At 37.4% G+C, this 25,329-nt stretch overlaps 2 protein-coding genes across 2 annotated transcripts in view; both read right to left on the minus strand.

Annotated features, from left to right (window-relative positions):
• The window catches only part of LOC105387477, a 214,281-nt gene that overhangs the window by 81,379 nt on the left and 107,573 nt on the right, over positions 1–25,329 (minus strand). The window lies entirely within an intron of this gene.
• Positions 17,420–22,988, minus strand: LOC105393537. Its single transcript, XM_048621593.1, has 2 exons — positions 21,184–22,988; positions 17,420–17,661 (listed from the first exon to the last, which is right to left on the minus strand). Exons 1-2 carry the CDS (start codon positions 22,807–22,809, stop codon positions 17,647–17,649), a joined length of 1,641 nt encoding a protein of 546 aa, XP_048477550.1. The 5' UTR covers positions 22,810–22,988; the 3' UTR covers positions 17,420–17,646.

A 25,329-nucleotide genomic window follows, 5' to 3' on the forward strand; every position in this document is an offset into this window, starting at 1 on the left:
TATTCACACAGATGGAAGTTTTATAGCTATTATTAGTTTAAATTTAGTTTGACGTGTGTTTATGCATTTTATTGTTTGTTGTGATTTAAATCGATAGTACAAAAGATAATTGATAATGAGTCATAATAATTATAGTTATATATTTTGTATCCGATTGTAGTAATAAAGTTCCAAACCAAGTGCACTTATTTGAATTAAGTAGATTTGTTTCTGAAGCGACTCGATAGCGTAATGGTTACCTTGGTTTAATAAAATATTATAATTATTCCCCATTTAGGAGCTATTTTGTTCCGATTCACAAGATTCTTTATGTTGTTTGTAAAAAATAAAGTTTATTGATGGATATAAATTATTCAAGCTACACATCGGCCCAGAAACCCATATTCTCCCTCCAGCAGATCATTACGTCGCTAACTTACCTGGTTTCCGTGACGAAAATACCGGCTACTTAGAATATCTTCATAATAAAGAGACTACGTGGGATCGGGCTGCTGAAATATGTAGAAGAGTATGTTTTATGCATGAAGCGCTGAAGTCTCGGCGACATGCGCCTCTTCAGGTCCTGAGCTGAGGCTGCCAAGTGATTTAGATTCACACACACAAAAAAAACACGCACTCACGCCTTGTACTAATGTACTCCCTTGCGGGGTAGGCAGAGGTGCATTGCTGCACCCACTTTTCGCCAGAGTGTTATGTTAGTCCCAATGTAATAGGGGGCGGGCCTATTGCCATTGTACGGGCACATCCAAGACCTGAGAACAAATTTCTGTGTTTAAACAAATATCTGCCCCAGCCGGGAATCGAACCCGGGACCTTTGATTTAGATTCCTGGTTAAATCAAGATAATACACTCACGAGCAATGCAACAGTTCCAGTGACAATAGAATTGATTTACTCGCAAATGAAAAAGACTAGCTGATTAACACCGTTTGCAATATTGAAGTACATTTAACAGCGCAGCAGAATGTTTTGATTAAATTATAAATTCGGTGTCGACATTTGGTAGTGTATGTCGACATGTTGTATTTACAAAAACAGTTTACGATCATGGCGATAAGATAGAAATAAATGAATGACGCTTGTTATATACAACATTTCAGAACCGGATAGCAATGGTTGCCAACTTTCTTTCTGTGCATGATGAGATGAGTAATGGACCTACATTATGTACTTACTTATAACTTCCAATGTAAAGTAATTATCCCCACTTCACCGCCAATAAGTCCAAAGACAAAGTTCCCACTTTAATTAACAATATTCCATTAGCGACACTTCCACTAGGAACTAAGTATTGCAATAAACCATTTATGAGCTTCTGAAGTCTAAGTTTCAGTCTTCAGCGAGCAAAGTTGGTGTCAGTCCGTCCTATGAGACAAGTTTAACCACAGTTCAGGCTATAGCTGCATAGAAGCTTTCCTCATTAGAGATAAGCTGTGTATAAGCTACCGCTTCCTACCACCTAATGAGTCAGGTCGAAGCTTCGATATAACCGTAATCTATTTTTATATATTATATGTAAACATAATTATTATATTACTTATATGGGTTTGTAGTGCAATAGGTAAAATATAACGTTAATATGATCACGTGACTTTTTAACTATGGGAACTTGGCAAATATTTTTTCTGCCCCGGTCGGGAATTAAACTCTTCGGTACAGCAGTCAGGGTCACTAACCAGTACACCATTCGTTCATCGTGTGTGTTGCTTTATTGAAAGTAAACGAAACATTGTGTCATATTCATGCATATTGCAGAAAAACGGTACGAAAACAAATCAGGTTTATATACCATGATCTTGTACAATGTACATTACACTACCTAATCCAAATTAAGTAATTAGTCCTAACACACCACACCATTATGTGTGAGCGTGACAGAAGATTTACCTAACAGGAAGGGTAGAGAGAGACGGCACTACTTGATGAGACTGTGAGAGTGTTACAGACAAAGCTATTTCACATTCAATTGGTAGCCAAATTGCCGACAAATTGTCTCTGTTCGACTCTGTTACAGATATTAGAATAACGTTACTCGATTAACCGGACTATCTAATAACTTAACACTCCGTTTAAACCTAAATCAATTCAAACTGTGTAAGTATTTTTTTAAAGCTTGTAAAAAAACGAAGTTTCAGCCCCTAATGCTTTGTCTCGTTTTATTAACCGTATCGGTATTGCTTTTGTTTGTTCTATTTTTTTCAAGTTAGAGTAAATCTCTAGGTCTATCATATTGTGACTTCTTGGCATACCCATAACCTAAAGTATACATTTATATGTAGGATTATAGGTGTATAATAGTATAGTTAGGTGTATAAGGTGGCCATAATAGTAACATAAATAAAATTTTGGCTATTAGAGTCTCTATCTCATGTATTTTCCATCTTGCTACAGTCCACTACAAGCAAGAAAATGTTATAAAAGCCTTGATTACACGGCACGGCAATATCTCGGCTCAATGTACACGACGGAGCATAAAAAAACATTTTCTTCTGAGATTTTTCCGGGAAGTAGGTATGAAATAATCCGGATTTTCTTCAGGATTTCATTAAAAGTAAATTGGTGCTTAAATAAGTCCTTGTAATATACGGTTTGCCAGTTTTTTATGACTTTTTTAAAGTCTGTTCATATTGAAAATAAACACGATATATTTTCATCTTCTAGGAATTTGTCTTTAACAATACAAATTTCAAGAAGATATTATAAGGTATACCTTTTGTAATATTATTATTAATAAATAAAACATTTATATTTTCTTACTTTAAAAAACATGGGTTTATTATATTACAGGCGAAATTTTGAAATAATTGCTTAACAAATATTTCCTACTACTATTAAAAAGTAATAATATTTATGAATTCCATAATATAATATAGCATTGATGGACCGACGACTTTCGCCAGGGGGCGCTAGTGCATGGTAGTGAGGAAGGCCGAGGAAAGACTGTATATAGTGACGCTCCATCGGAAAAATCTCAGTCTAACAGTGGACCATTACGACGATGATGATTACTACACGGCGCAGTGCTTGCTGCTAAATAGCTCGTGGCACCAGAGACATTTCTCCCGCCATTTAATTTCAAAATGGCCGAGCACCGTGACGTGACAGCGTTTGGAGCTAAAGTTTATTAGCGTGTTAAACTCGATTACACAATTTGAGAATTTCATTCGTAGTTAATTTGGAAGCGTTGTGTTTCAAAGCTCATTAACTTGATGATGAGGCTTTACCTCTGTAATATTCAGATTCGAAACGCTAAAAAGATGAAGACGGTATAATATTTAAGACTAATTTTATAATTTTGTTAGCAACTAATAACTCGTCTCATCATCATTATGAATGTACAATAATGTGTGTGTAAATATGAGTAGCTTTAGTACTAATATAGATTATGTGATAAACATTTTTACTGACATAATTATGGATCACTAAAAAAACATTTTAGATATTTTGTCTAGTTTCTAATTTATTATTATAATTGTTTTTGCAATACCTTAACAAATCTACAATTAAAATTATCTGTTAATTAGAAAATTTCCACTTCAAATAATAGATACTGAGATATTATAAGTAAAAAGCAATTTGCAAAATTCATTAACAAGAATAATACTTTTATTCGATGTTCGAAGAAAATTAAGGGTTTTTCTTTAAAACAATGAACAAAACCATTTAACAAATCGGGTCAATGTTTTTAATTGATGTCGTGGCTGTAGTAGTCCAGAAACTCTCATTATATTTATCTATCTTGTAATAAAACATTATTATCAACCCTACACTGGTACAACATGGTACAACTATTTGTTAAATAAATCTTACTGAATGGTATTATACAAAAGTGTAACGTGGAAGTTAGGAGTAAGCATTGCGTAGGATATTCGTAGAATTTATCAAAAGCATTCAGATGCGTCTTATGATTTTGATTCTTAACTTTTTGGTTATTATGAAACGAAATATTTTCATCGATTATAAATCGGAAAGGAAATTATGTAAGTACCTTATACCACAGAATAATAACTAGTAGTAATACTAAGTAATCATGTAATGTAAGGTATGATTTTCTTATTACCTACCGCATCTATCTAATATAATACAGAAAGGGCCACACAAGAAATACAAGGTAAACATATCCATCTGTGGTCGGGTCATCGAGGGTTCCGCAAATAAGTCCCTTTACCTCACGAGAGAAACCATCCAACCCAAAATAATGGAGGATATTCTAAAAAAACGTCAAAATATAATATTTGCTTTTGAAATTCAGTTTATTATACTTATAATAAGGGATAGTAATTGTTATTTCGAGTACCTAACTAGAATCATTGAAACTTTTGTATGACCAGCCTAATTTAAATTTAAACCACTAAGGCCTAATTTCACACCATTCGGTTAGGTTAAAAATACCTCGGTTTGGTTACATTTTGGACCGTTAAGGTTAGTGAGTGTCCCACCATGCTAAATCACGGGGTTAACTCCCTTGATCGGGTGATAAACTTGATTGCTGCTGTGGGGTTCCGCTAAGACTTGGTTAAGACCGGTAACCAGCCAACGGGTTGTTTACTTGTCACTCATTCTGTCAAGATTCAAGATGGAAAAATGAACAGAGCCATTGATAAACAATATACGAACTAGATGTTGTGTGATATAAAAAATTAAGCGAAATACTGTCTGGGTTTTATATAATGTCAAACCGAGATAAAAGTTTAAATTTAATGTCCTAACCTAACTTGGAACCGCAATATAGAAACACAAATTGATGGCCCTACCTGGAAATCGAACCCGGGATCCCTGGGTGATGAAGCTGAGCTTCTACCACTAGACCACAGAGGTAGATTCAAGAAGTTAAACCTAATGACTTAATGAGAACTATTGAATTAAGTGAAAAATCTTCTAACAAAATATTTTAAAATAAGACCTTACTTAGAAATTGATATGTTATTTCCCGAGAAGTTTCTTTTGCACCGACACTCCATCTTGTTCGTTGTATTGTTTTTCAAAGGGCATGGCGTAATAATATTATTTTCAATGACGGATGTCACAAAACAACCTCGGTAGAAATAGTAACCATGGCAACCTCAAAACCAAAAAGTTTGGTTGTTTGAGGTTGTTTGAAATCACAGAGACATAGACAACAAATTTCAATGAATATGACAGAATATTGAGTGAAGTGTGAGGGAAATGAGTGAATGATACACATAATGCTGGATTTATGAATGGTCTGTTAGATTTTCGTCGTGGGACTCATCCAGTTAACAAGGGTAATAATCCTTAAACGCGTCGTCAGCAAATCCGTTATTGAGACTGTAACTAACATGAGAAACCACTGAATCATGAGAAACCAGGTCTAAAACCTAATAATGATGTCGATTCTGAAGGCGGAAATTCTAATTTTAATGCTGTCAAAACCTTAAATTCTTTGTTTAAAATTCGACTCTATGACTGTTCCCTGAAATCTCATTTTATACTAGCATTTTTTTTTGTTTGACAGCGTTAAAATTAGAATTTCTGCCTTCAGAATCGACATCATTATTTGTTCAAATATCGAATCTATGACAAACATTTGACGGTGCTGAACGTCTGTTGAACATTACATTAAGCTTCTGTGGCACAACCATAATATTTTTGCTGCATATATTCTGCTTTGTTCTCTCTTTAATATCATTGCCGTGTGATGGACCCCCGAGTAACACCGTTAATGTAGCGTAATGATATTAGTCTTTTGTTATACGGAGGAAGGTTATTACAACAAAAAAAATGCTGTCCTCGTCCTTTCTGCTTTATGAGACGGCGGTAATTCAGTATTATATGAGTTACTTCCGCCAACTGACCCCTGGAGTGTAATTGTGTAACGTTTTTGCTGTCGCTATCACGTTAAATGTGACAGCTGTTATATTTTGAGTCATTGATTAATTAAGTGTCTGATTTGACCGCTCCTCTCAGGTAGTAAAAAAAATAGGCAGTATGGCCGGCACAGTTAGTTCAGCAAGTGTATAGAAAGGATTTCCAAAATAAATAATTATAACGTTAATTTACAAAAGTATGTAGGTCTACCTTACTAACATTAAATAGGTACTTTACTGGTTTTATATCTTAACATATTTTTTCTCGAAAGATATATTTTATGAAGAGAATAAAAATACTATTATACTGAATGCCGCACATGGAAGCACGTCTGGCACCTTTTGTCCAGCTGAGATAAGAATAACTTGAGTAGTTTTAACAATAGTATGTTATACTGTATTCACTATGTCATGTATTGTGGATCTCAACAATAGCCGTTAAGAACATGATGAAAAGATATGACGTGCCCGCCCTAAAGTATCTGGTAAACTTACTATTAAAAGAAACATTTATTTGTACAGAATATTAGTACAGAACACAGAGTAAAATGAAAAGCTGTTGTCCAGAGCAAAAAGGCAGCAGCTCAGCATGTGCTGTAGACTATAGATACATCTACTGCTTTATAGTCTAAGGAAGGTAGTATTAAAGCATGTTTCTACAAGATACTAGGCTTGTTTCAAATCCATGTACATTTATCATAATTTGAACAAATGCTTACAACCTCCTCATGACCAGCAGACAAATAAACTTCAAGTCTCTGTTTCACTAATTAATTAGTAATAACTGCATTTCTCTACCAGGAGCTCAGAAACACGAGTGTTTTAATTTTTAATTATTTAACACTCTACAAAGACAATACACAAACGCTTCTAACGTAAGTAAATAAGAACCAGATTTGCTTACCGAGAATGAAGTGTCTCATTACCTCTAGCGGTTGGAGACTAATATACCTTGACCCCTAGCGGCGTTAAGTGAAAGGTATGATAATAATAGCTCTCTGTCAGTAGCAGAGGTCAAAATAAATTGGCCAATTTCCTTTCGTAATCGCCATAGAAATTATTTGGTTTGTCGGAAATCACAAAATACATTCAGAGGTAAAAGAGTCGCGGGCAGGGATCCCCCTAATTTGCTTCTAACCATTTTATACTTTCTAAAAGCTTTATTTAGTAGGTATTGTGTTTGTTATAATCTTTTATATATCATAAACAATATTTTATGTACAGATTCTACAGGGCGAGTCACCTCTGACTACTCCTCCGGGGATTATTGTCGTTAGCATATTGTGTATACTGTATGTAATAATTTTTCATTATGTTAATTAATCGGCCATCGATACTGCATTAAATTAATTCAGCTTTACTGAAATAATGTTACTACTAGGGCGTCAACAATACATTGTATGTAGCACGATATTGCCGCCGCCGCAACATCGTACCACGACCATTAATTCATGATGCACTGCAGAGCAACGCTAATTGCGCCAATATTTACCAAATTTACTTATAAAAATATCCAAATAACTGAAATACATAATTATAATTATATTATGTATTTCAGTTATTTGTAAATATTAAGTAAATACGTGGAATAAGTGCACGGAAATGAGACAAGTGATATACGTCTCAATAACTTTTTATTTTGTATTTATTTAGATACTATTATGATATGGCTGTGCAACATCAAAGAGTGGACCGGTGTATAAACCGTGGAAGAAATATTTAAACTAGCCAAGAATAGAGAGCGCTGCCAAGAGCTGACTGCCAACCTCCAATGATGGAGAGGCACTACAAGAAGTAGATGTTAGTAGTTACCCATCATGAAAGTTCACTTTCTCATGTCTCAAAACTTGCTTTCTACTTGTAGGTAGAAGAAGAGACGACGTAAAAGGAAACGAGCTAGTATGTAGTAAAATAAATACGATTCCGTCAATTGATATTGAATCACGTCCCACATCTTAATGAAATTACTTTCCTCGGCAAACCGACAAAATGAGTACCTATCAATAAATAATATATATATACGTGTATTGACCGCTGGTACATTATTGAACATAATTACAATAAAATTAGTATCGTCAAGAAAAAAATCTTCTTATAACTACTTTTTTATTTATTTATAGCCTGTTTGACTTTATTTATTTAGCCTCATTCGTTACACTTTCAAACTCGAATCTGCGATCCTATAACTACACAGAATTAAAATTAATGGATTAGTAAGCGAACGATACGTTTTAAGATTAAATACCTCTACGATGTGTTTGAACGTCGCCCATTGGTGACTGCAAACATTATATTCAATCATTTACCTGAAACAAAAAAAACACACTGTTACATACTTTGTTTAAAGTAAAAAAATATCTAAGTATATTTTACTATCATCATCATCATCACGACCCATTACGTCCCCACTGCTGGGGCACGGGGCGGGGTCTCCTTCCAATGAAGGAAGGGTTTAGGCCTAGTCCACCACGCTGGCCTAGTGCGGGTTGGTGGACCCCAACACAAGCAAGCTTGTGCTGAGAGAGTTGTCGGGTAAGTGGGCAAACCCGACTGTCAGATGTTTTCAAGCCGCCCGAAGGCCTCTGACTAGGCTTAACGACTGCTGCCGAAGCAGCAACCGGGACCCACGGCTTAACGTGCCGTCCGAAGCACGGAAGCGTCCAGAAAAGCACCACTTGAAATTGGTCACCCATCCAATGGCTGACCGTGTCAGTTGTTGCTTAACCTCAGCGATCAGTTACGATCACTAAGGCTCGCTCGGCTACGGACGCTTCACTATAATCAATAAAAATTACATCTATACTTTATATAATATATAATACTTTACTATAATCAATAAAAATTACACCAATAATTTCGAAGAATTATCACAAATTTAAACAGAAAACTTCGTAGTCAACCGGCATTCGCATGCGGCTGGGAAATGGTTCATTAAGTTCTCAATCAACGCCACTGTTGATTCGATGTTCGGATGAGTGGACGGGCCACATATCGACATGTCGATATACTGGGTGGTCACTCTACAGGGTGTTGCAAAAAGGGTATACCAAGCCGAAACCAGCATGTGCAGCATGTCATATCTAAGCCCGAAACTGAAATCAGAATTTCAAAATTCGTGAAAAAAAAAAACATTTTCCATAGAAACTTAGTTGGTCACGTGACTTTTTACCATGGAGAATGATTTTGTTTTTCGCGAATTTTGAAATTCTGATTTCAGATTCGGGCTTAGATATAACATGCTGCACATGCTGGTTTCGGCTTAGTATACCAATTTTACAACATCCTGTATATGAAGAAAGACGAAGTTTCAGAGTGCTGATGCGCGAGCCATGACTCTACCTCGTCCTATTGCACGACAACTCTCATTAGTTTGTATTTCGTCAGTATAGAGTGACCCTCCTGGACCTCCCGCCACACACGTACACGTACACATAAACATACAGTCATCGCTATTGACACGGATAATACCGAAGTATAAATTCCGAAATGGCCAATTACTAGATTGGTTGTCAAAATGATATTGTATTGCTAGAAGCTACACTACAAAAGTGTAATCTTATTATTGCACTTGACTGTAGGTACTGGGCTAGTAGCACGGGGCGCATTTAAGACGTGATAAAAGTTGTCCGTCGCGCTCGCTCTTGAGACTGCTTGATGTGAGTGAGGGCGATGCGAAACTCATGTCACGTCTTAAATGCGCCCCGTGCTACTAGCCCAGATCATGGTAAAAATGACATCAATTGATCCACCGGTTTTGATGCAGTCCGAATCGAGGCAATCGGCCTAAATTAAACTGGAACTAAATAATTAAGGCCTGTTTCACAATATCTGGATAATAGCTACCTGTAGAAGAAAATACATGCTGCATGTCTTTTAACCCACAGATAGCCATTATCCAGATATTGTGAAAGAGGCCCTTATAATTTTATTGTACCTCTGCGTACTTACCTAAAACTGCAAGAGTTTCTTGTTAAGGAATTACCCACTGTTTAACTAATATTTAAATGCAAATGAAGCGTAAGTTTAAACGCTCGCTTTCGGTGAATGTTACCTTAGTTGCTCTGGCTGTTTACCAAATATAATTAAACGTGAACCTTATTGCTTGTTTACACTTATAATCGATATTAATTAGGGCGTTTCTCCACCAGAGATGAGCTATGCAGCTGCGATGGTGTGAATGAAACCCGTTCCCATGAGTAGTGCTATGTGGACCAATGAACATCATTGGGGGATATCAAACGTAGCTAATCCATAGCATCGGAGCACAGCACAACTTCTGGTGAAAAAGCACCCCAAGTGTACGTATACGAAGTTATGTTTTATGTTCTTATAAAAATACACAATATTTTTATTTACCCTGTTGCTTAATTCTGGGCAAAGGCCTCCATATAAAAAATATATTTTAATAAGCCGACGCGGCTTCAGTTTGCAAGTCTGATAAATTCAATTGGGGGTGCTTGGGGGATCAACTCCAATATCTTTCAACTCCAATCGAAGTGATCCGATCGGATATAATGATATCAAATCTCGGTTGATGTTAGATTTGATTACAGTTCAGCGGTTTGTAGATAATTGACATCTACACCTACAGCTCGACGTTTCTCAGGTTGATATTCGAACACGGGTTTTATTATTTGAATACTCACATAATATTTGTAGTTTCCCGTTGAAATACGTGGGATAAAAAAGTGCCCTTCGTCACGCTACAGCTTAAAATGTTTGTACTCTTTTGTATGCAGGTAATAAAGTGGTATAGATATTAATATTTTGTAAAAAGAATATCTGAAACCATTTAAGTACACAAAGGACATATGACATGGCACATTTCGCCAATTTGTAGATAAGATTTTGCAAATCATTTTCGAATAATTAATAAACGATGTGTATGATTATAAGCTAAGACCATACTTATAGATTTACGTATGTATGTCATCATATAAACAAGAATAAGTTCTTATGAAAAGAGCACCCAACAAGAAAATCATTTTAGAAATATGGTTTATTTCAATTGCGTATCGGAAAGCGTGATAAACATTTCGCATCGGCAACAAATCGAATAATATCGGCGCTACGGGCGAGGAAACGCAATCACGATCGATTTTATCTCGAGACATTATTCGAGAGATATCTGAGACGCAGAAGGTATCTCGGTTACTCGGTTAACTGCTTGGAAATTCGATGAAGATTTTTACGCCTCAGCGAAAATAAGGTTGTTATCAGTATGGCCTTAGTATTTATATACTTAAGTAAAGGTATATATTTTTTAGTTTTTTATTCCATTGTTTGGCCCATTAATACTATTAGGCCCACTTGCGTGGATCACAGGGTTAAAAATATAAACTCAGAGGTAACTAACTCAGGGTTAACTTTGTAAAATTTTAACTCGGACCTTTGATTGCGCTAATGGAAAATAACCCTGAGTTAGCTAACCTGACGTTTCTTTTTGCACTCTGTGAATCTATGTCCCGTTCCAGGCTGAAAGGGACCAAGTTTCTATTGCCGTAAAAAAACATTGTCTTCTATCTCGTTTTCACCTCACGTCTTTGGATATCCCTCTCTATTTTCATTTTCGCAATCTGTCAGTAATTTGTATTTTGTTTACAAAGTGTCATATTTGTGATTTCCTTGTAGATATACATTACGAAAATTATAAAAAATTGAAAAGAAACGGCGGTAGCTCAGTTGGGTAAGCGCTCGCTTCTCACACAAAATATGCATTGTCATAGAATTATGTAGGAGACCATTGCTTTTAAGCGAGTGAAAGTTGTCCTACTGTGCATATTTATTATGTGTGATAAATTATTATTATATAACTAAATAAGTATTATTATTATTGTGCCTCTATGTAGCGCTAAGGTTTTTCTTTATAACTGTAATGCTATGTAGTGTGATGATGAATAAATAAATAAAAAAAAAAAAAAAAAAAAAAAAAATGCGTGTTTGGAGACATACCAATGAGTTCTTTGGAATTTAAGTACAATGTGTGGCAACTTACTACCACACATTCTTCTTACCACAAAACGTTCAAGAACCTTATCATAAGCAGCTCTCTTCAATCTAACCGTACCAGCAAGCAATACTCAACCAATAACAACAGCAAGTATTGATTTTATTGAACACATCGCGGTTGCAAGTTGTGCTTTAGATAACAGCAAAGATAACAGCCCTGTAAAGAGCTGTTTCTGGAAACAAAGAGGGAGTTCCGAAAATAACTGTTCAGCAAGCAGCAGCAGCGACCACCACCGTCACCGCGGCAGCTCGGAGAGGAGAGCCTCCCACAGCGCAGAAAAGGAACGAGTGCCTGGGCATTCCCAACGCCATCGCCACGAGTATTTAAGTTAGCACCGCGCGTATAAGTACCTAGGCTTATTTTCTGTAAATAAATTATTATTATTCTGTCCACTCTGAGTATTATTTTCTACCTACTCTACACAATATCTCCAAAAATGTATACCATAGGTCTTACGGTGAAAAAAACATCGTGATCTAAATGTGTACCCTAAAGTGCATTGCACTCTTTCAAAAGCGGCGATACGGCTCGCGACCTATCTCGTGAGCACAAAAATGTACAGCGAAAAGTGGGTGAGTCACCTCTGAGTAACTACATTACAGTCATAGTCGTGAGCATATACTCGTATGTATGTAACCACACCATTCATAATTCACAAGTGGGACCATTTGCTACTTTGCTAGATAGGGGAAAAATATAAGTATGATGAGTTAATCATCATAATCAAACATTTCCAACGAATACAAGAATATTGATAAAAACCTTTTCTTTTGACGTAAGCCAGGTTAGCGTCTTAACCCTCCAATATTGGGGGGTTAAATATTTAAGAGTTTATCCCAAGGTTAGCGCTCATATTTCAGCGATGCAAGACAAATTAATAATCTAACCCTCCTTATGTCAAATATCTCCGAGTTAATTCGCTAACCCAGGTCTGCGCAAGTGGGGCTAAGAAACGTTTATAAACCTCCGCAAAGCATAATAATTTATAAGTACATATCAATAAGCATCTTGACCGGTTTTGATGAAGATAGAACTAAGAACACTTAATCGGTCAATAAATTCGGTAAGCAGTACATTCGTTACAGTCATAGTCGCCTACGCAGGTCGTTGACCGAGCTTAATTGCTCCCACACATCACACATCACATCCACAACATCCAATTCCTCACATGACATTGTGTACCTATGTCGACGCTACAAAAACAGTAAAATATATTTGTCCTTTTTGCGAGTGAAATGGGTGGTTCTTTTTCCTGTTTCACGACGATGAAGCTGAAGGACGGTTACTCTAGCTTGAAAAAAACACGAACAGACTAGATATGTCATTGAAACGGTACGTTTAATTTAACTAGATGGTTAGCGAAGCAACCTTAGATTAACAATATAAGAAAAATATAAAAACAAAACAAAAAAGTATCCGCATTTTGTTTACTCAACCTAATGACAACCACTGTAGGTATTATGTCAAATAAGAGCTCAGTAGAAGTGGGGTGTTATTTGTCGAGACGTTTTTAAACACTCCATCTTGTTTGTACCTTATTAATCTAATGCAGCAATGCTCCGAAACTTAGTTTTTTACATAGTATAGAGTGACCCCACCCCAGTGGCGGTTTGTCGTGTGACGTGACAGGAAGTGGATGTCTCTATGGCCGGATGTGACGTGTGTATTGTCTACTAAAGCCCTTTTTAGGGTTCCGCAATCAAATGGGGTCCTGAAATTAAGCCTCCGCTCTCTGGCCATCTGTTAAATTAATTAAAATAAAAAATTTGCAGTTTTTTTTTCAAAATTCTAAGTGGGTATCTGAATTTTGTGGGTATAAGTATTTTTTGTATTTAATATATAATCTAGTATGAGTGGACGCTTGTTTAATTTTGAGGGAGGTGTTTCATTACCTGTAATAGATATATTGGTGAAACTGCGCTACATTCACACACACACACACACACACACACACATATATTTTTTTAATACGCTAAAGCCACTAAAACCAATTTTTTCACTCTAACGAAAAACGTAGATATTTAACACACACTTCAAAATTAACAACCACATTTTTGTTTGAGGGTAAACAATGACATCAACAGATAATGCAAAGCCATTTTATTTATTCATAACCAAACATATCAATCAAAATTTAATTACAATATCAATGAACTGAATATTCCATCGGCCATCGGTTACAGGTTATAATGGAAAGCCTCCGGGCACATTCGAATATTTCAGGTATTTTATTTACGAGTTCAGAGATTTTTGCAACAATTTTATGTTCGAGACAGTTAAGGCTCTATTTGATGAATGTATGTAATTGTTCATTTGTTTTAGATACCACAAACGTATACAATCTGAACAATACTCACCAATTTATCATTTATTTATTGATAGAAAAAAAAAAAGATTTTTATCAACTTTTACTCTATGCAAATGTAGCTTTATCAGACTCTTAGATATTCCTAGGCCGTGATCGTAGGTAGTAAGATGAGGGGTCAGATTTCTTGTACCAATGTTTTTAAAATACACATACTTACACACACTACTAGAAATATGTCTGAACATTTTCCTTCAACCAGTCTGCGTGAGACATGACGTCGCGAGGATCCTTCACGTCATTGTTGGTTCTCAGAATAAGTACAACTGTACAAGAGGCACAACTGAACACATTCTCATGTCACAAACACAGATGTGCGACCATTTTGATACCGTAAAACTGGATACATTCCCGCTCAGGTCTCAGAAACTTTTGGTAAAACACATAGCAAATAAAATCACATCTAAAATTAAATCAAGATTAATTATAAAATGGCGTATTGTATTAAAAGCGTTTACTTCCGAACATCAACTACTGAATGCTCACTACTGAACCAAATTCTAGAGTAATTAAACAAACGTATTTTTAACAGACCATCCAAAACGTCGCGAATGTTTCAGAAGACGATCACGGGATTTGATTTTCAAAACTGCACAAACATATGGAAAAATCAAATCTCACTTTGGAACTAACAAATTTTCCTTACATTTTGACAGTGACAGTTGACGATACTGTTCTTTTTCCATATGTTTGTGTAGTTTCGAAAATAGTATCGAATCCTGTGATGTGACGTACAAGACCATGACCATGTAAGCTAAATTTGTAAGTTCCAAAAGTAACATTTGTTTTTGCATAACTATGTTTGTGTAGATTCGAAAATAATATCGAATCCTGTGATCGCTGCAGAGCTCTAAATGGAAAATGACAGTTTGCGACTTGTTTGCGACTGTATTTTAATGAGGAGAATAGACTCTCTGAGTCCCAGGACACGTCACTCCTCACAGTAACAAACTGGGCTGAGTTCCTTGTTCACTCGTGTGTTTTTACAAGTACGGAATAGCATTGTTATTTTTCGTATAAAACGTACAAGGAAAATATCAGGTTATAAGTCAGTATTTGCTCATGCTTTTCACAGTAAAATGAAATAAAATTCCTACTATTAAATAAATACAACGGTTATTCGGAAATAAATATTTTTATCATAGGAAGCTTTTAGCAAAATGGTTAGCTGTATCAAGTTTACATTAACGGAATTGAACTTTATTGAACCTATAAATTACATTCGAATTTAATAACCCTTCTTACCGTGTCGGTGATAAAGACCAGTTCTATCGCGAACTAGTTTTGACAACAATTTTGGGATCCAAATTGTATTGAATTTGACATGAATTACTTCGTTTTGACTTCGCAATAGGGCCCCACAGAAGGCATAGCATGGAAAGACTTACATTCATCTCTTTTGCCCAGACCTTATGAATATGGATTTACCTACAAAGTCAATGTTTCCACGTATTATAGCTGCATTGCGTCAATGCACACGCGAACTCTACATAATTACGTACCTAACGCTACTGACGAGAACGTAATCAGAGCAATCAGCTAACAGCTTAGTCTTTAAGTACCATTTTACTACCGTTTTATTGCTTAAGTTGGACACTGGCTGGACACTGCGGCTATTCAATTAGAGAGGAGCGGTTATCTTATGTGTTATGTACAAAAATTTGTATACCTCCCTGCAAACACTATTTTTTTTATCCATTGTCGGACAGGACGAACGGACGGAAACAATATTGTTTTTACTATGTATTGATAGGTACATAAATTGTGTGATTAATCTATTTTACACCTCTAAGTTATAGTATAGGTGTCTGTTTGTACTACGAGTGGATTTTGAATTCACTTTCATGATTTGTGCCGTTCAGTATATTTTGTACAAAACAACGTTAAGAATAATAAATCTATTGTTTTTCATTTCTAACGCACACCCTTTCTATAAATATATATATATATATAATCGTATAATTTATTGAGCGCTTAAGATGCTAAAGGGGAAAAATAGGTCACATTGACTTTAGCCTCTAACTGCCTCTACTTGGCAGGACGCCAAATCTGAAGTCTTTAAACCTATTTACATTTTCATTTAATCTCAGTAGATTAGTTTAAGCACTCTTCAAGGTAAATTATTCTAACAGAATTGTGATTTAAGTAAGTATCAGGTTCTGCTTGGCAAAACCTTTTACAGATATTCATAATTTAAAACGTAATCTTGCTTCTGCTGCATAGTTAATGTTTGCATCGTAAATAAATAGAGCTGAAATTAAAAATCCAAGATGGATTTAAATAAGACTAAATAAAACTTACTTACGAATCTTAAAAACTTCTAATCTGATTATAACTTCGATTTATTCTCAAAATTTACCCGAACTGACCGCACCAGTATTTAATTAACAACGTCTACGTTAGTAGTGGAAATTTCAGCAAAATCCTCCGATTCTATAGATAATTATTATTATTACCAACCGAGAACAATTGAGTGGTATGTCTACTTTACGCCGTAAGAATTAACCGTTCGATCAAAATTGCATTTACTTGGGAGCTCTACTCTTATAAGAGAAGAGTTATGAAGAACTTTGCACCTGAAGGAGCATTCACCTCTCAGAGACTAATAATAATGATCACCTGCGCTCCCACCGTTGCATTATGACCCGAGCGCTCTACAAAGAAGTTAAATTAAATAGTTTTGTATAGAGAGGAATTTTGTCTGTGACAGAGGGGAAGATAGATAAGAACGGTGGTAACTCAGTCGGGTAAGCGCCCACTTCTCACGCAAGAGATGCTGGTTCGAATCGTATCTGATTCGATCGATCGTATTTGCATGAATTTTAAAGTGTAAGCAAAAAGTTGTACGTACTGTATAGTGCATGGAGAACTACCTACTATATTTTTGTAAAATCATTTTATATACCCATGTTTACAATTAATAAATTTTTATCTTTTTTTTTATCTAATCCCGGCGCTGACATGTACCAATGAGTTCTTTTAACTTAAGTACAATGTATACCATCGCTCTTACGGTGAAGGAAAACATCGTGAGGAAACCTGCATATCTAGATTTAGCAAATCTAGATATGTGAACCCACCAACCCGCAGTGGACCAGCGTGGTGGGAAATGGTCCAAGCATAAAACTTATTCAGCCGTTGAAAAGTATTTTTATTTATTTTTTATATTGGTAAAATTATTATGTATAAAGAAGGGCGAGAAGTAAAAAACAGATGGCACAATATAATCGCTTTTTATTCGGGCAGCGTAACGCCTTACAATTTTCAAGAGCAAAATGACGCCGATCAACTTGTGGCGGGCTTATTTATACAAGGCGCAGTGGGCGGTACCGGCTGGTACGGCTGGCGGGGAGGCGCGGCGAGCATAGCAACGCAGGCCTGGCAACACCTCCCGGCTTGGCTTGTGACGTAGCAGGTCACGTGGCTTGGCTTACTAGGCTGCTTTACATTCGGCCATCCTGCAACAATTGCTCCCGCAATGGGAACAAAAACATGCTTTAGTCATAGTAATAATAATTTAGCTTAGGTTTAGCTCTCTAGTAAATCTATAAGATCCTCAGTCTCCAATTGTTCATCCGAGCTAGATGCACTATCGGTGGCAGGTGCAACGCTCCGATAAGGCCTAATTGAATCAGATGACACTGTTCCAACAAAACACTTATAACCACGAACTCCTTTGATACTTCGGATTTTATATCGGTCATTTCCTAAAACCTTAGTGATAACATACGGCCCTGAATATAAATCATCCAGTTTAGTTTTTACCTTACTTGCGCTACTTGTTGGTGCCTGCTTCCATAGAACTAGGTCACCCTTTTTATACACTGTCGCGTTTTTACGACGTTTATCAAATTGTGCCTTCATTGTCTTGCTCGCTTTTTTAATGCGTTTTACAGCCTTTGCACGCCTAGTCTCTATGGCGTCTGTCGGTCTATCAGGAATGTTTACGTCGCAAATAGATCGACCAGGATTTGCAAACATCAGATCATATGGTTTATAACCGGTTGTCGCGTTCACTGTATTATTTATTCCCCAGATTGCATCCGGTAATATATTATCCCAGTTATTAGCCGTCTCACCAGAGTCGGTTGTCCGCAACGCGTCAAGTAAGGTACGGTTGGTCCGTTCTACTTGCCCATTCGCACGAGGGCATGCAATAGCGTTCAGTGTATGCCTAAACTGTTTATCGTTAGCAAACCTTTTAAAGTACCTACTTGTAAAGGCCTTTCCGTGGTCTGATACGACGCGCGTTGGGTAACCAAACAAACTAAATATTTTCTTCAACGCCCTTATCGTTTCTACTGAATTGACGGTACGCGTCGGTTCGGCAATTACGAATTTGGAAAAAGAGTCAGTGATTACGAATATGTACTGATAACCTTTCTTGGTTCTGCAAAATGGGCCTAGGTGATCAATGTGGATCATATTCATCGGTTGAGATGGTTTAGGTATCGGGTGTAATTTACCTTCCTTTTTACCAGACTCGCCCTTACCGTAGGCACAATGCAAGCAGGCTGAAACATACTTTCGTATAAATCGCGACATTTTGGGGAACCAATAATCATGTTTAATTATTTCTAAACACCTTTTATAGCCCACATGACCTATATTGTCGTGGTGCATCTGCATTATTTTCCACCTAGCGAAACCAGGCACCACTAACCTACTACCCTGTAGTGTTTTCTTATACAATCGGTTGTCTTTTAGTTCATAATTATTGACTATGTCCGCGTCGGTACAACCGGAACTCAAAAGGTCCATTATGTGTTTTAATTTATCGTCCTGGCATTGTATTGTATAAAACCAATCTGAGACTTCTAACCTATTGATGTTAGCGACATCTACCGGATTTCTACTTAACGCGTCCGCGTGCTTCATACGCTCCCCGGGACGATATTCTATTTCAATGTCATAATCCTGTATCGACATCCACCACCTAGCTATACGCGGTATTAGATCTTTTTTTGTCAATGTTGCACGGACAGCTGAACAGTCTGTTACGACCTTTACATGTATACCTTCAATGTAAACTCTGAATCGACGTAATGATTCCACTACAGCTAAAGTTTCCAACTCATAACTATGGTAAACGCTTTCTTCTCGACTAGTAACTCGGCTGTAATACATGACCGGTCGTAACGTCCCGTCAGATTGTCTTTGCAATAGTATTCCGGCTATTCCTTGTTGGCATGCATCTGTATGGATCTCCGTTGGTAATTCTCGGTCATACAAAGCTAAGACAGGTTTATTGCATAATTTAATTTTAAGACACTGGAAACTATTTTCCTGTGCCTCCTCCCAAATCCACTTTGCATTCTTTTTTGTTAATTCGGTAAGAGGTCGAGCAATAGCCGCAAAATTAAAAATGAATTTACGGAAATAACTACAAAGCCCCAAGAACTGGCGTACTTCGTGCACGTTTTGCGGCTGAGGGTACTTAGATACCGCTTCGAGTTTAAATGCGCCAGGTTTGATTCCGTCAGATGAAATTTCATGACCTAAGTAGGTAATATTTTCTTTAAGGAACGAACATTTCTTCATATTTAATCGCAAGTTTTGAGTTTCGAACACTCTTAACACAGTGTCGAGCAACTGTAATCCTGACGTCACATCCTCCGAAGGAATAAGCAAGTCATCAAGGAATGCTAAAATTTCCGTACTATTGTTTTTTTATCGCTTTCGCAGTTACCACTTTTAACGTCACTACCTACAAGGTCAACTATTTTATTTATTAACCGCATGAAAACAGATGGCGCGTTGGCTAAACCAAAAGGAATACGTAAATATTCGTATTGTCCACGCGGTGTTACAAAAGCAGTTTTATGAGTATCATCGGGGTGTATACTTAATTGATGGTAACTTTGGGCCATATCTAGTGACGTAAAGTATTTTTTTCCGGCAAGCTTAGAAACATGATCATCGATGTTTGGTAATGGGTACCGGTCACGAATAGTTATAGCGTTAAGCGCACGGTAATCTACACACATTCGACTATCGCCATTTTTTTTCTTTACTAGTATAACTGGGGATGCATAGCTTGAATCGGATTCCTTAATAATGCCGGCCTCGAGTAATTCTGTCACTTTAGCGGTAATCATAGCTTGTTCGTTATAAGACAAACGATAAGGACGGCAATGTATGGGCTGGTCACTATTTAGGCTAATTTTCATCTGAACTAAATCGGTACATCCTAGCTCATTTGTGTTACAAGTAGTGTTGCCCAAATGCAAGAACAAGACGAGACTTAGCCAGTCTTGGTCTTGCGCCAATACACCTGGTCTTGGTCTTGGTCTTGGTCTTGCGCCAATACACCTGGTCTTGGTCTTGGTCTTGCGCTCCCAGTCTTGGTCTTGGTCTTGGTCTTGCAGCAAGAGTCTTGCAAGTCTTGCAATTACCTATTAGTCTATTACTATTTATTAAAGTTTACTTTTTGATTTTAATAGATATTTTTTTATTCGCTATGTTTATGGTATTAGTCGTAATGCTCATAGGTCCAGTTTTTCATTTTCTTTGATACAGTTTTTTGCATCTCATAGAATTCCTAAGCGTACTTACCTATACACCGAACTGTTACACCTAACTACTCAGTGAAATAGCGCTCTGCAAGACGCAAGAGTCTTGCAGGCTATGTCTTGTTCTTGCTCAAGTCTTGCACGGTCAGTCTTGGTCTTGGTCTTGCTAAAAATACGCGGTCTTGTTCTTGGTCTTGGTCTTGCAAAAACGCAAGAACAAGACCAAGACTGCAAGACCAAGACTGAATTTGGGCAACACTAGTTACAAGCAAAGCAAGTTTTATGTTTAATCAAAAGATTTATCAAACAATCTAGCTCTTGTTCACTTAGTGCGCCTACGTCAATATCGTTTAAATTGACACCCCCAATTGATGAGTCATGGTTGTGGCTATGGCTATGGCTATGGCTGGGACTAATGCACAAAACGCTATTATGGGCTAATGAAGTAGTTACATCATTATGGCTAACCTGATGGCAAAGAGGCGTATGCTTGCAGATCTCAGCTCGCACAAGGACAACTCCCGGCTCCCACAGGATGTCCTTGGTCCCCGAGTTGAAGACCTTCAGATGGCCTTGGCAGCCGCGCAGGATCGTGGCGGGAATCGAGTAGGATGTCCCATCCATTTCGAAGTGGCGTGCCGGAGTGATGACGTCAGCATCCTGGTTGTTGCCTTCGATGTCAACCATTATGATTGAGCTTCCAGGTGGCAAGGTTTCTTTAGAGTGGGTTACGACATTAAATTTAAGCCTTTCTTCCGTGACTTCAATTTGTGACAAAAAATCACAGTCTTGTTGTAAAACTGCTGTATTGTTGTGGACAAGCAGTGTGACGCCTTCATGGTTAATGATAGGCTGTCCGATCAGCAAATGGATGTTATTCATATTTATGTCGGTCAAGTAGGCTTGGCAGGGGATGGTTAACTTGTCGACCTCCAGCTTGAATGTTACCTCTCCACGGGTGGTGAGCATACCACCAGAGAATCCCTTTAGTATGATTTGGGTTGGCTTTATTGGCAGCGACAGGAGCCTCGCGACTTCAGTGGACATAACATTAACCTGGCTTCCGGTATCAAGGTATGCCTTTACATAGGTTCCATCTACTTTCACACTCTTCATATAGATATCACTATAATTTTGCACGAGTTGGATATTTTTGACAGTATTGCTTGAATTAATAGGTGCGTCCTTTGTTACTGGACACCGTGGCGCAATGTGTCCTTGAGCGCCACATTTGAAGCAACTTCGTAGATCTGGCAATGGGCAATACCGTACCAGGTGCCCGGTCTTCTTACACCGTGGGCACGGATCGCTTTCAGTATTGGCTGCTGACGGTTTTCTTTCCAGTGGCTGCTTATTGAATGCACGGGACTCGAATGTCGGATATCGGTAGTCATCAAGAGCAGACAGGAAACCTTCATATAGCTGGTCAGGTCGTGTACACTGATAAGCCCTCTCATTTGATTGTAGCTGTACGGGGAGCCCTCGAATAATGCAAGAGAGGGTAGCAGCATCCGATAAATTGCATCGAAAGCACATGGCAATTTTTTCTTGGTAGTACTTGGTCATCGTTTCTGATGGTAATTTTCTTCTATTTAACATGTTTTCCAGCATATTACCGTAGTCTCGATGCTTAGGGAAGGCTCGGATTAACATAACCTTCCAATCGTCCCACGTGTAATCATAACTTTCTAACCTGTTGTACCATCTTCGTGCTTGGCCTCGTAACTTATCTTGTAGGTGAAATGACTTTGTTTTGTCATCCCATCCGTGTATTTCACCGAGTTGTTCAATTTTTTTCAACCACGTGGTAATGGTGCAGTCTTCATTTTCAGGGTCAAATTCAGGTATTAAGGAAGCGGCACGGAGGTTAGATTGGCACAGCTTTGGTGTTTCCTCTTGCAATGATCGTAGAGCCTTGTCAACTTCGTGGACGAGAAGATCCTTCAGTAGTTTCTTGGCAGGCTGCGAGTCGTCTTCTTCCTCTTCTGTGGCCATCCGAACCTCGTTGGAGTTTGTCTCGGTGCTGGTGCTCGTAGACGCAGTTTCAACCGCGGAAACACGATTGTCTTCTTTTCTTGCAGAACGGCGCTTCATTGTGAGTTTTTTATCCCACTTCTGATTATAAAGAAGGGCGAGAAGTAAAAAACAGATGGCACAATATAATCGCTTTTTATTCGGGCAGCGTAACGCCTTACAATTTTCAAGAGCAAAATGACGCCGATCAACTTGTGGCGGGCTTATTTATACAAGGCGCAGTGGGCGGTACCGGCTGGTACGGCAACACCTCCCGGCTTGGCTTGTGACGTAGCAGGTCACGTGGCTTGGCTTACTAGGCTGCTTTACATTTGACTTTATTGAGGGGTCAGTTCACTGCATAACTATATTAAACCTACATAGGAACCAGCGGCAGTGCGGCCTGACGCAAAAAGACAAAGAAGACCTTTACGGTTGAAAAATTTCATCAACTTTGTACAGGAATATTAAAGCATTCTTGTTATTATTATTCTCACAGGAAAACTGGATTAAGAGCGTTTTAATTAACAACGGCAACGTTCCCAGTTCCTCTTTATAGCTACAAGAGGATCAATGTCATTAAATAGGGTGGAATTTTATCAGTGACTTTCGACGACCGAATGATGCAGTGGTTAGTGACCCTGACTGCTATGCCGAAGGTGCAGGGTTCGATTCCCAACTGGGGCAGATATTTCTTTAAAGACAGATATTTGTACTCGGGTCTTGGGTGTTGATATTTATATCATATTTATATTTATTATGTGTTGATATAATTATATGGTATGTATAAGTATTTGTGTAGATCTATCAGCTGTCTGACACCCATAACACAGGTTCTGCCTAGCTTGGGGTCGGATGGCCGTGTGTGAGATATCCCCACATATTTATTTATTTATAATTAAGTGTTCACCGTAGTACTTACTATACTTACGTACTGAAAGGGCAGTTTCTTTGTAGACTTTGGCACAGCATCGACGTTGGGTGCGCCGGACGTGTATAAGAGAAAGTGGGGTTACCACCACCGAACATTAGCAATTAACAGTCGCTAAGCAGCGTTGCTCACTTGTCAATCTGACGCAACTTGTATGGAGCTGACAGATGTTTGACATTTATGCTGAGTTGCAGAAATTAACTTTAAACTAATGTAAACATTAAATGAATTGCTGCCTTGTTTTGACAGTACATTATGTTATGATCAGAAAGAGACAGACATAGATTGAATGCCGACATTAGCTTACAGCGGTGGTAGCTTAAAGTTGTATGTATACAGGATGTAGCAAAAAGGGTAGGTATACTAAGCCGAAACCAGCATGTGCAGCATGTTATATCTAAGCCCAAAACTGAAATCAGAAGTTCAAAATTCGCAAAAAAAATATTCATTCTCCATAGTAAATAGTCACGTGACCAACTAAGTTTGTATGGGAAATGAATATTTTTTTCGCGAATTTTTAAATTCTGGTTTAAGTTTCGGGCTTAGATATAACATGCTGCACATGCTGGTTTCGGCTTTGTATACCCTTTTTGCAACACCCTGTATACTATAGTACGATATAAAATTATCTAAATAGGTACCTCATTTCCTGTTTCCGCTCATCATGTCAGGGTTGAGAATAATAGGTTTCAGTTCCGCGCAAAATTAGGCCAAAGAAAGTATAAAACTCTTGTTAAAATATAAGCCGTAATGGTTTTATGACGCAAAAGCAGGCTTTAGCGCTTTTTATGGCTGTAAACTGGCAACACTCGTAAAAGGGAATTAGAATTTTTAGTTAATGGGGTGTTTTAACACGTTATTTGTTCTTTAGACATTATCACGTTTTATCACAGATGCACGAACGGTGTGTTAGTGTTGACGTCTAACTGCCAAAGTCAAAGTCAAAGTTTTATTCATCTTATAAATCTGTATAAATATATTTTTTTCTGATCAACGTCAATTTTCACAAACTACTCTCCGTTCGGATAAGGGGCTCTTTCTGTCAGTCTCAATAAATCTATCTATCGATAGCTGACAGTTTGGTACCTTATCCTTTGGTACCTTAATCGTATGATATTAACTTTCAGCTATCGATAGATAGAGTTATTGAAACTGGCAGTAAAACTTACGATCATTAATAAAAATGCATTCTTTTTATACAGATGCATTCCAAATATTCATTGTAATTAAATTTGACACTAATTAGTTCGTTTTCACTTCGTTATGGGTCCCACCTAGAGTTTATCACCGTAACGAAAGACTTTCGCATCTTACGCATCTTTTCCATTCTGATAAACTTTTCTGTTTCGTTTCGACTTTTGATAAATAATCAAACTTACTTAAAGTTTTGCGTTAAGCCCTATTATTTGTTATAAAGTTGTGACAATAAAGAAATTCGTAAGTACTAAGTACTTATATTGAAGAATTTCTAGAGGATCCATCATATCAGACATCATACATTATCGATGAAATAAAAATTTATATACTTACCTAGGTACTTAGGTAGTTGATTCAGACTTTCTAAACCCGGGCTTAGAAATCAATCTTGTTATTAGTGATGATAACATTATGCCAACTGTCCGCATTTGTTTACTAACAAACATAACCTTAACCATTGTACCAATGAATGA

This window comes from Plutella xylostella, chromosome 6, assembly GCF_932276165.1.
Source record: "Plutella xylostella chromosome 6, ilPluXylo3.1, whole genome shotgun sequence".
Classification (NCBI taxonomy): Eukaryota; Metazoa; Arthropoda; class Insecta; order Lepidoptera; family Plutellidae; genus Plutella; species Plutella xylostella.